A 12,706-nucleotide genomic window follows, 5' to 3' on the forward strand; every position below is an offset into this window, starting at 1 on the left:
GGCAAATGACACTTTTCACACTTCAACTCAGTCTTTTTAAACTAACAAAGTATCTGTGAGAGTTTCCAACATGCATTTACACACTCGATATTTGTTGGGCGTAATTGGAAGATTGCAGACAGTCCCTAGTTGAGTCAATTAGCGAATTGTGCGCGCACATACATATATACCTATAAATGTATGGAGAATCCGTTAATTGACTTAACGGAGGGATGTTTTAATTCAATTCTTAAGTGACTGTATGTGTGTGTTGGGTGGTACAAATGAGGAGCGATTTAGACATGATTGATTATTGATTAACAAACAGGACGAAACAATTAGTTAACAAAAGCAACGCAACCAACTTTAATTGGCAGTTTCTAAACGCTTGATTGCTATTTAGCGTTTGATAACTTTCCGAAATAAGACTTACATGTGTTAAAAGCATACATACATACATAATCAGCGTAAAACTTTAAAACATTATGGTATTTAAACTTTCAACAATAATTAAAGCAACAGCAACAATATGATGCCTTATATTATATGATGCATGAAAAACGAGATAAATGCACAAAAAGAAGCTTACAATTACATTCTCAAATACTATATGTATGCATGTATGTGTGTACATAACTATGTAGATAAAACTATACAAGAATGCAAGTTTTGCTATGTATTTAACAATGAATATTGGAACGAACAACAATGCGTGATTAAATATAATTATTAAATGTGTTAAAAAATTTGAATTAAGGAACATGTATTTACTTTCCGGGCGAAACAAGTACCAATAGAGGGGATCATCCTTGTACAATATAATCGAATCATTGATTGCAATATCTTTAAGTTACAGATTTCTTAGAAACCAATGTATAAGTTTGTATGTAAAGAGTTTGTGTTCTAAGCATTAATTAATTTGGTGGAAACTAAAAATTTTACATTTATATACAAGTACATACGCTATAAAATGTATATTCTCAACTTAAAGTTCTCATTTAGCTAAACTTGAAATTGATGATTTGGCGACAAGTATTTTAAGAGTTTGATAACGGAAACCGGAGTAGCTGTAGACCAGAGACGCTGCCCCGATAGGTTGATGGATTCAAATCCAACTATATCGAAAATGGTTTAGTAAATGGTCCGGTGAGCGCATTTCTTAGATGGAATAGCTCGAAAATAATTATAACAGAGGTAAATTAAATTTATAGATATCTCCATGGATCGGTCCAAGACGTCTTTTTACAAAGAAGCAGACGCTCATGGGAGCAAATAAATATAGATAAAGTAAATGTATGTATGCAAGAGTGTTCCTTAACTATAACATCAGCTTAGCAGTCAGGCCTTTCACGCCGTCCTTAAATCGGCTATATTAAATTACTTTTTATCTCGTTATGGAAAATATTACTTATACGCCCGATGTCAACATCTGCCAACAGTACCAGCCTGCGGGTGTTAAAATAAAACAGATTGTAGTGACCAACTATACAGCATATTATACCGGATGAAGAAACTTTCGATAAGTATTGGTCCATTTGTGATAGGTAAAATTACCAAATAATAGCTGTAAACTTATCGAAATGTATACTAAAAAGAACTGTTAAAAGTTTTGATGAAAATGTGGGGTCATCTTTTTTGAGCTACTATAATATTTTTCTTCTTTCATTTTTATTTACTGAGGTTAATGCATTATTAACTTAAGTGAATAACCAAAAATAAAACATTGCCTCGTGGCCATATACTACATGTACGATATATATCTACGAAATAACACCAATTATTTACGTATGCATAATTCTGTGAAGTTTAAGCTCGGAATTTAGAAAATTATAGTTTTTCATGTCAATCTCAAGCATTTCAGTAGGATATTTAAATTCAAATCATAACTAGAAGAATAGTTTAAATCATCGAATACCGTTTTCGCTTAAAAAAATATATATATTTAAATAAACGAAAAACGTAGAGGAATAGCAGAGAAATAGATAGTGTTTGTAGGTAGGTGTAAATGTGTGGCGTTTGTTTTGGAGTTCCCTCTACCTGTCCGGTTCGCCCTTATTATGCTTAATTTTGTCATCATCCCACCTAAAGGTAACCACCGATATCGCTGGCGCTGGCGGCGGCGAGGTCCGTGTACGCAGTCCAGTGCCATACATCACAGATGAGTTCCGATCGGCACTATCCGCACCATTTAAATTGAGATTCAAGTTAACTGTCGGTTCCAGCGCTGCAAACAGTTAGGCGAAGATCAAAGAAAGAAATATTAATTCGAATTAGTATGCATTCATTGTGCGTGCTTCTCATCAGTGCTTACGCGTTGGTCTAAACCGATTGAGTATTCGCACCGATTCACGGAATTGGCGCAATTGTTTGTTGACTTCCTCCAGTGAACTGCCGTCCACGATGAATACATCGGCCAACTCATCGGTTAACAACTGACAGGAGTAGCCAATATTTATAGCCGTTTCTAAATAAATGTTTTGAAATAAATTTGCTGCTTTATTTTTTCCATTTTTGTCTATTTACGCACCTTGTTTGTCGCCGGTCAGTACCCAAATTTTTATACCGGCCATTTGTAGGTTGGCTATCGTCTGAGGTACACCATCCTGTAATTTGTCTTCGATCGCCGTCACACCGACGAGTATCAAGTCGCTTTCGATCTCCTCGTACATGGCGTTGAGCTTCTCTTCGCGCGCATCTAAGGAAACTGCCGCTATTTGTTGACGCTGTGACCAATCCATGTAGTAGGCTTCGTCAAGACGTCTTTCGGCGAGTACCAGCGTTCGTAAACCTTCGCCAGCGAATTTCTGTAAAGGATTTTCATAACATTATTCGAAATTAAAAAAACGATATTGTGCTGCTTCTCAATTAAGTACCTTAACTTTAAAACAAGTTCAAGGTAACACATTAGTTGAGCTCACATTTATAGTTAAGAAAATTAACTTCAAACAATTGAAAAAAAGTCGAAAACTTACATTCAAATGATCCTGGGTACGCGCCTTATTATCGTTTTGACTAGTACTTAATCTATCGTAAATCACATTGTCAGCACCTTTACAGTACAGTATAATGTCATCACCTCGTCTCAATATCACCGACATACGCTTGCGCACGTTATTAAAGTCTATAATATTCAGAAGCTCATACTCCTGCAAGAAAGAATAGACAGATTAAGTTATAATAAGCGCATGCGCATAATAAGTTGCTAACCTCTCGGTTCCCTTTCACTTCTATGGTTATACTATTTGGCGTTCGTGAACGGAACACGAAACCGAAGTTTCGCGCTGCCGACACCAAAGCTGCCTCGTCGGGACTTTGAGCCTGGTATTCTAGGCGGCCCTCCACATACTCGGGCATCACGGTGTGACAAAGCGCGAGCAGGCGGAAGAAATTTTGCGAATGCACCTCGTCAGAACGCACTGCATCCAGCAGCGTCTTGTCGTACCAACGAAAGTCTGGCTCGAATTCTGGATTCGCCGAAAAGTCCACCGGTTCAAGAGCCTTGAAAAAGACATTAAAAAATTAGTTGAGCTGTTCGGTTATTTCATGAGTGTGAATGTCAAAATAGTAGCATGTCGAAATGTATGAATTGTATGATGTATGTATGTAAATGGACTAAGCGTGACAGTGTTTTTATTATGTACATATATTGGTTTAATGTGTTGCCGATGGAAATATGAGTTATACAACCATATTTTTAATTACACTAGGTAAATACAAGTAAGAGCTTCAAAACGGTAATTAATTGTAGGTATATATGTTTTTATTCAGATATGTAACATATTTCTTAATGGATCCAAAGCAGGGTCATGCTGTTTGATGTTAGATTTGAAATTAGTTGAAGCGTCCTGAACGGTTTTTGGCACAAGGCCCAGTTTTAGTAGTTAGTTAAATACATAATCTTAGACAATTTATTTAATCTTCTAAATTAAATATTTTAGTCATATACTTATGTAACTAGCTATTTCAAAAGAATCGTGCAAAATAAAAAAGAAACAAAAATTCAGCGACATCAAAGCAGTTAGGCAGAGGAAAGGTTTTCGAAAATTTAAAATAATTTGAAAACTCAAAGCAAACATGGGTTTCTAAGGTGCATGAAGCGTCTAAGCCACTGGGACCGGGGCTTGAACTGCTCGAGCGAACATTCACTAAATCGAGCGCACAAAATACATTTAGTCTATTACAAAACGCATGCATACGTGCACTTGTTGGTGGTGGGACGAGCTCCAGCCGGTGGCATAAAAATTAAATACATTGTTGGTGCTTGTTGTGGTGGTGTTGTTTCTGTTTTTGCAATTGCTCTTGCTGCCCATGTCGGTGTCGGTATTGATGCGGACGCTTTTATTGTGATTTAGATTTGTGCATTTTGTACAATTGTCACATTTTTGCTTTAGCATTTTTTTGGACTGCGATTTTATGCTCGACTTCAATTTGGATGTCATACTGCCCTTTGAGCGTGACCCTTTCAGAACTTGACGACAGTTGCAGGCGGAGCATTGCACACTTGTTTTGGTAATGTTTTTCGTATTTGTTTTAAGGCTTGTTTTTCGTGTGCTTGATGAGGGGCTGGTGGGCGATAGTGGTTCGACTAAAAATGCCGCTATTTGCGATAGTGAATCTGAGTGCATTGTTCTTGTTATTTGTGTGAGCGATGATGTTGACGATGACAATTTCAATGATGAAGATGATCTTGTTGATACTGGTGATAATGTTGGTGTGGATGTTGTTGGTGTATTCACTATCGTCAATGGCAGTAATGTAGCGTTGATCGACGGTGATTTCTTGGTGCTTGTGCAAGCATTGGTTATGGGTGTACAGCATGTGGTATTACTGTTGTTGTAAGACACAATCAGTGCCTTGTGCGGCGGGTCAAGATCACCGAATATCATTACTTTATCGCCTGAATTGGACAGCGTGGAGAACTGGTCTTGTATTTGGCATGTTGGTGACTGGTGCGCATTCACTTCTGTGACAGTCGTGTCCATGGAACTCTCATCGTATTGGACATGACGCTGGTTGTTCGTTGGAGATGGTGTGGTGTCATCATCCAATGGGTTCACCACAGCGGCTTGAGTGGTCGTTGTAGTAGTGATGGGCAATGGAACTTCTTTGGGTGTTGTTGTTAAGCTTGGTGGTGCTATGGAGGTATCAGCCGTGCCACCTTCCTCAGGACTGGAGACCATAATTGTGCTCTTCGGATGTACTTCGGCGCTGTGCAATAATATTGTTGGTGCCGGTGTGCTTTTGTTGCTGGCATTGCTGCCACTCAATTTACTGTTGCAATTCTGTACATATTTTTGCTTCTACAACGAGGAATATGGTTTAAGGATTTTCGTTTACTAAGAACAAAATTCAAAAGTTTCATTACAAATTTCAAAAAGAAAACTACATCACATGTGTGGCAGCTGATGTGAATAGCAGGAGAGTGAAGATGTGGGAAGCTCTGGAAGGATGTCCCCTACTCAAGTTGTTTGAGAGGAACTCGTGCGTGAGCGGGTATGTCAGCGCTTGGTAGTGTGCAAAAATCGCCTAATGCGACTACTTTTATATTCACCGTCAAAATGCGAACTTACATTTTTCTTAAACTTTAATTTGAAACTTGTGCAGATAGATAGAAATTTACATAAAAATGTGCATTTAAGGAATTTGTGTCATGTTTTGAATATATTTAGTTGAAGCGTAATTTCTTGACTGAAAATAATACCAAACAAGGCCTTATTCATAATATTTTCAAATTCCATTATTTTATGTAATTATATTATATTAGTCGCAAAATGATATTAGAAGGACTTGGGTTTGTTTGTAAATATTTTTGTATTTTTTTCTGTTTTTAACTGCATGCATTACCTCTGCAGCTACCAATTATAATAAGTGTTAGAAGAAGTCGTTAGTGTGAAGGATATTTGGTTTTAGAAATAAATTTAATTCTTATAATTTTCGTTCTTTGGTAGAGAAGTGTGTCTTTGTATAGTTAACGAACAGAAAACACCTGGGTCTAGAGAAGAGCCCAAACTGGTTAACTCAAATTTATATATAATACATATTTTGTTAGGAACGCATTCTCATTTCAAATGGAGTAGTGGTGTACGGTTATTACTTACGTCTGTGACCTCGATAACTTCACCCGTACGCAGGTCAAACACGTCGCCGTAGGTACGACCGTTAATACTGCATTTGTTGAATGTCATTATATTTTGTGTTAGTGTGCCAGTTTTATCCGAAAATATATATTGTATTTGCCCCAACTCCTCGTTGAGTGTGGTGGTACGTGCTTTGGCATGAGTTTTCGAGCGTTCATAGTACATTTCCTCATCCCAATTGATGAGAAATGATTGCGCGAAACGTATAACCTGCACGAAGAGGGAAGGAACGTGGTGATAAGTATGTTTGTAGATTATAGTAATCTTGGCTTACCTCTACTGAAACGTAGAGAGATATTGGCACAACAGTATTTAAGACGATTGCATAGGAAAAGAAAACCAACAGACCAATAACGGTGGAGCCTTGTGCAACATTTTTTGGTATGATGTTTTCCCAAGGTAAGTATAGCTGTAAAATTAAACAGAAATGTGTCGGTAAGTCAAAGGTAAAACTTTTATGGTGGAGCAAAAAATATTAAAAAATGTGAAATATCTAAAAACGATGCATATTCATTTGAGAAAACACAACTTTATTTGCTTGAAAAATTGGTATTTCTTTTAAACGAACTTTAAAGAAAACCTCGACTTAAAAGTGCTAATTACAGTTTTATTAATACATTCCGTACATAATATACTAAGCAAACTCTTTACCTGAAAATGCTGACCAATAAAGCTTTCCCAAATGGCACAGGCCAAGGTAAAGAACGCACATATAGAAAGTAGAAAAAGTACTATCTAAGACATGAAATAAAAAAATATTTATAGATATACAATACAATAATAAATTAATACATTTGTTAAAAAAAAATAATAATTTCGACTCACCCCGATTATTATAAAATTTAACAGTCTATCAACACCAGTGCTTTTGAATTGTGTTTTGCCCGAGTTCTGCATTAGTTTTGTGTCCTTGCCCGCAAATATGACAAGACCATAGCACCATTGTGTATTGCGTAGAACACAGCCTCTAAGTAGGATTTTTTCATTGTCGAGCGCATACCTCTGGTTTCGCCATATGAGTGTGCCCTCGAACTTGTTCAGTAAGTTATTTGGCCGCTCGCAGATTATTTCACCATTAAAATTCCACAAAAGATCATGCCGCTGACCCAATTCAGTGATCTCTGGCAAGCACTGCTTACATTTTAAATTCGTTTCGCCATCCAATTCGGCTGTTTCGATGAAACACAAGCCATTCGGTTCGGATGTTGTCAGCAGGAGGATATCGGCTGCCACGAACTGATTGTTCTCCAGACGTATCACGTCTCCAACCTGTCAATGGGTATACTCAAATATATTATATAGTTCTTTTTCCGAAACATATATAGCTTATATGGGCATATATTTAAAGACACTCAACTGTTTACTGCATTAAGCTTAAATACTTAAAGCCTTTTCAAGAAATTTCTCTATCAATTTATTTTCCAAGTTTTTTCAATATTAAAAAAAACAATATCTTACCTGAACTCCTGACCATTTAGCATCGATTAATTGACCGTTCCTCAATGTTTTCGATCTTCTATTATTCACCTGAGAATCCGACAGATGGCGTTGCTGCAAAATGCAATTGAAGACGTCATGTAGTTCAAGGTTCGTGCACCATGAATTCGTAATGAGAGAATTCAAAAATAGTGAAATTGTAAATATTTATGAGTTGTAATAAATACTCATACATATAATCTAAATACATGTGTACGTATGTTATATACTTATAACGATTGTCTTTTAAAATCTTACGCAGGCGAGAGTACGTTTTCTAAACATAAAACTTTCTCGACTGACTTATGGAAAACGCGTGCCGTTGCGTTTCTAAGTCCGTTATTTAGTCCCAGTTCTAGTTATTTCTAAAATTTGTGCATGGGATGAGTGAAGCTGGCACTATCGGACAATTCACAGAGGAAATGGAGAAGATGATGGAAAAAATGAAAGATGAAAAAATAAATGCAAACAGGAAAAAACTGAAAGTCCGACATAGATATCGATCAAGGAAAAACAATTTTTCGAATATGTAATGAAACTAGTTCAATTAAGTACTATGATAATGGATTATAATAATAGTAATAATTCATATTTTTATTTTTAATAAAATATATACAGGAAACATCCCATAGGTAACATGATTAAAGTTTACTTATTCTGTTAATAAGAGTAAGTTCATATCTGGATGGTATTAATGTAATATTGCTAATTAGATCAAGATTCAGAGATAGACTAAATATTTAAGGGTGAGCTTTAAATTACAAATTATTTGCATACGAATTTCCAGAACCTACATAACACCTTCAATCATTTCTACTACAGTCTCTAAATGACATCTGTTTTTCACAACATTACCAATTAAGGGGAGACAAAAAAATTAATTAATTTGATTTTAAGGATTACTCAAAGGTTGAAATGTTGTATTTTTTCTTAAAAGCAAAGGGAATAAAAGAACATATTTTTACCTATAAGCAAAGCTAAAAGATGGTTTAAGTATTATATGGTAATACTAATTTTTAAACTGATCAAAATATTAAAAAGAGAAAAAGCTACGAAAAAGGATGTGCCATATAGAGTTGCATCGTTTAAGCCAAAAAGGGTTAATTATGCGCTATTACTGCCTGCCCAAGTACCGTGCAACTCTAAATAAGAGAAATAAAAATGAACTTATAATTAAGTGAAGTCATTTGCACCAAATATAATATATTATAATATCACTCGTGAATGTATGAGTATATATATAGTTCATAAATGTTTAATTACTTACAATGTCATCGTAGGCATCTTTAACGGCTGTCAATGTTAATACGCCAATTAACGGTATGGCGGTGGTAACGGGGGTTAATGACGATATCGCTGGTATAAGCTGCAACACCAATAAGCACAAGAAATAGAAATTGGCAAGACGTTGAAATTGTTCGAGCAGATTGAATGGCAAAAACGTTAGCAGTGTATATTTAGACGTTTTGATGAAATTGTCCTAGAGGAAAGAGAAGATCAACAAATTCATTAAACAAATTGTTTAATATTTTTAATAAAATAAATTTTAATAAGTTGGCTTTTCTCGGAACTAATGACTCTTTTAAATAATAGTTTGTAAGTGGTTGTCGCATAATCATTTCAAGATTTTCCTTTTGCAGTTTGTGGACCAATCCATACAGAGGTACGCTTATTAAATCAGGTGCAGTCGCGCTTCTAAAAAGTGAAGGGGTTAGATCTGTCTGATCAGCGAAGTTGTAAAGTTAACTGCAATTACATCAAACAAAAACATCGTACATATTTTCGTGACACAAATGGCCATATAGATCATAGCTCAACGGCACGCAGAGAACCAATTTGGCACGCAACCCCATCGACATCGAAGTTTATGATCAAAATTTCCGTACATCGAAATTTATTTATCATGTTTTTATTGCGAATTGATGATTTCAATATTAGTTTGAATAAAACAGCTTTAACTTTCTTAGGTAGTCTACTATATCAAGTATTTTTCGATCCACCAAGCTCGCATAGTTGGGATAACTACAATACACACATGTTGATTGGAATATTTGCCTTTGCTTAGCAACGAAATAAGATATAAGCTTTACTATTGCAAAATATTTTTCAATCAAATCCGGTAGTTCCGCAAATAATATCACCCAAGTTGTACCTTTATTACGCGGTGCATACACATACCGAGACACGAGCATACTGAATTGTCCATTTTTTATTCTAGTTCAATACCTTTTCGCGTGATATTTGCTACCGTCTGCCGACTGTGCTGACGTACATTTGTAAGTGTGCCTGTGCGTGTGCCACTTGAGCGTCAACGGTCGCAAAGATCAATGAGAAGCTAGCCTACACTTACACACATACACTGATGAGTGTATACGACCCCGACCGAATTGTGCGTCGCTCGGTCTCGGTCTCGGTCTCGGTCAGAATAAATGATTGAATGAACACTGGAATGCCAATGTGCCATTGCAAATACGGTTAAAAAATAACGAAATTGTTCGATACTGGCATGCAGGGTCTACTAATTGAGCCCTTTTACGTGGGCGATTGCGAATGATTTCAGAAAAATGTGATGCCACTTTTTGCCGCGTTAGTGGCGTGCGCAAGTACAATTATGTTGGAGTTGTATTAACTGTTGCATGCATATGCTTGATTCTATGTACGTTGTTGCTTCGGTGATAATTTCGGCAAGGCATTTTGGTTAATCTCTCTTTTATTTCCGCTATCTGTGTCATCGGTTTGCAATATTAAACGAAATGTGCCAATATTTACAAACACATACATATGCTCATAAACATATGTATGTGTTTGCAGGATACGCTTCAAATCCGATAAGCTTCTTTGTGTGGGTCGTGTTTGCATAAATATGAAGTGTCAGTATTAAAATGAAATGGGTATTTGTCAATAAAGAGAGAAAATGAAATACTTACGGCGTATTTGAATTGTGCATTAAATTCTCGGTCGTTGGCTCGAATTCTGCGTTCATTTTCTGCAATAAATGAAGAAAAAATTCATTAGAAATTCAATTTCATGAAAACTAATTTTTTTTTCAAAATACCAACTGTGCGTAAAATATAACTAATGACATTTCGGATTCTTTCTTTCATAGCCACTTGGGAGCTCATCTCGAAATATAATTTTCCTTGTAGGGTTTGAATATGCAACAGTGATATTGAATGTTTCGGCAGTACTTATTGAAATGTAAATTTAATACCGAATAACCAACGTCATTGAATTTGACGAAATTATATGATATTGTGTAGAAAGATTTGAGAGAAAGAGTCAGTTATTAATTTTCGAGAGGGAACCAAGGTCATAAGTGGTCCTCGTATTTAAAGAAATTAATACTTAAAAACCACTAGTTACCCTAAATATTTAGGTTATGATTAGTAAGAACTTCTAATTACGACAATAACTTTAATATAAGACCATTTACCGGAGAAGTAGTATGAACTGCGCCGACGTCGCATTTGTGACAGTCTTCGAACACCCTTATCACTACCAGCACCGTTCCCAACCTGCGACATCGTAAACTGTTCAAAGTCGGCATTGAATTTTTGGTTTTTATGGACGCTTATACTTTCTGTCGCATCGTTGACACCCAACGATCCTTCACCTGCCATCGACGCTGTTGTCGCGACAGTCGTACGAGATCGCCGACCCATGCTTCCACTGTGCTTCCAACCTGGTAACTTTCCCAAAATAGACAAAAACCGCGCTTGAAACCCGGATACTGGTGCTGACATGGCAGCATCCACCCCTTCCTCCACTGACGTTAGCTCAGAAGTGAGTAACATATGATCGCGAATGCCTCGATCTATAAATGCGCTACTTTGGAGTGGAGCGTCGTTGTTCTCATTGAAATAAATGACTGCTTTCATGTCTGCCTGTAGGTCTTTTGCTTTCTCACTCGATTTTGACCAGGGCTCAGGGTCGATTGTTGTGTTCGCTATAGCGTTGTTTGCATTCGGTTCGAATTGTTGTTGTTGACGTATTTCACCCGACTGAGCAAGCGTCGCTAAACTATAAAGGCTTTCGGTGTGTGTGTGGCTTCGTTGCTTTTTCGAGTCGCGCCTCGTGAGCACCGCCGCAACATCGGGTATGGTTTGACTTGTGGGCACCGATGTACACATTGTGGTGGTTGTGTTGGCGACAACTGCTGTCGCCGGCGTGGCTAATTTTGGTGGAACAGTGTTCGTATGAGCAGTAAGCTCGTTGTTGCTGTCACATGTCGATATTGTTGACGGCGTAGGACGAGGTTTGCGACGTAAATGAAACCATTTTTGTTGGTGTTTTTCAACCGGCTGCGATGGGGAATATAGTTTTTGTTGAAATGTACTGGACGGCTTTTCGACGCTGGCGGATACGCATTGCGACTTGGCTGCATGGAAGTATTGTGGTTTTGGTGCCGGCTCTTTTTGTTCTGTTTGCAGCTGGTAACTTTGGTGATGTGATCTTGTTAGAACACGGGTGGTGACACCGCAATCCTCATTGTCGGAAGACTCCGTTTGGCGCACACCAAGCACCTCTAACTCCAGCGTATCTGGCCGCTTTCGATTTCCGCTTGGCATTTCACTCTACCCTTCACTTCCATGCATATATATATTGTACATACCAAGTATATGTGCAGTTAAATGTGCGAATATGTGACGTAATTGAGCGGGATGTAAATGATTTTAACTGGCTGTCGTGAAAAACGCTTGGCAACGCAGAGTAGTTGATAATCAAGATTGCATGCGCCGATATACTGTCAATTCCATGTCTACTTTAACGGCACTTTTACTTTATCACTTAACTAATGCTGTTTACACTTCCATTTTAATTGTCTGTGCACTCAAAAGTAGCTCAATAAATTTTCACAACAACAACATGCATTTATTTGTATTTCGAAATTTTGTTCCTAAAGATATACGAGTATTAGTTTTTCTCCAAAAAGCAGCCACCTGCTTCGGCGATATATTTTTACAAACTGGAGACAAATTTATGTTCACTGGCCTCGATTGCTTGTACTATTATACATAAGTACATAAGTAAGTAAATACATTAATTGCTTAGTCAAATTTTAATAATTTTCTTTTTGTTTTTATTATGCGAGTGTGTGTATATTTGCCCATGTG

The 12,706-nt window shown here is 36.9% G+C and overlaps 1 protein-coding gene across 9 annotated transcripts in view; it reads right to left on the reverse strand.

Annotated features, from left to right (window-relative positions):
- Positions 1-12,706, reverse strand: part of ATP8B (ATPase phospholipid transporting 8B) — a 40,309-nt gene that overhangs the window by 2,992 nt on the left and 24,611 nt on the right. For 3 of the 9 annotated variants that reach the window (XM_036365337.2, XM_014246896.3, XM_014246895.3), the window contains exons 2-15: positions 11,026-12,489; positions 10,520-10,578; positions 8,860-9,072; positions 7,575-7,667; positions 6,942-7,385; positions 6,768-6,851; positions 6,391-6,525; positions 6,078-6,326; positions 4,869-5,279; positions 3,187-3,477; positions 2,952-3,125; positions 2,507-2,783; positions 2,291-2,443; positions 2,017-2,203 (exon numbers count right to left, since the gene is read on the reverse strand). In XM_036365337.2, coding sequence (XP_036221230.2) covers positions 2,017-2,203; positions 2,291-2,443; positions 2,507-2,783; positions 2,952-3,125; positions 3,187-3,477; positions 4,869-5,279; positions 6,078-6,326; positions 6,391-6,525; positions 6,768-6,851; positions 6,942-7,385; positions 7,575-7,667; positions 8,860-9,072; positions 10,520-10,578; positions 11,026-12,160 — 3,905 coding nt within the window. In that variant the 5' untranslated portion in view covers positions 12,161-12,489. Of the gene's footprint in view, positions 1-2,016; positions 2,204-2,290; positions 2,444-2,506; positions 2,784-2,951; positions 3,126-3,186; positions 3,478-4,868; positions 5,280-6,077; positions 6,327-6,390; positions 6,526-6,767; positions 6,852-6,941; positions 7,386-7,574; positions 7,668-8,859; positions 9,073-10,519; positions 10,579-11,025; positions 12,599-12,706 lie in introns of all 9 variants that reach the window. The other 6 variants (XM_014246901.3, XM_014246900.3, XM_036365345.2 and 3 more) reach the window with 4 other exon arrangements.

Source organism: Bactrocera oleae, chromosome 5 (genome assembly GCF_042242935.1).
Source record: "Bactrocera oleae isolate idBacOlea1 chromosome 5, idBacOlea1, whole genome shotgun sequence".
In the NCBI taxonomy this organism is placed as follows: domain Eukaryota; kingdom Metazoa; phylum Arthropoda; class Insecta; order Diptera; family Tephritidae; genus Bactrocera; species Bactrocera oleae.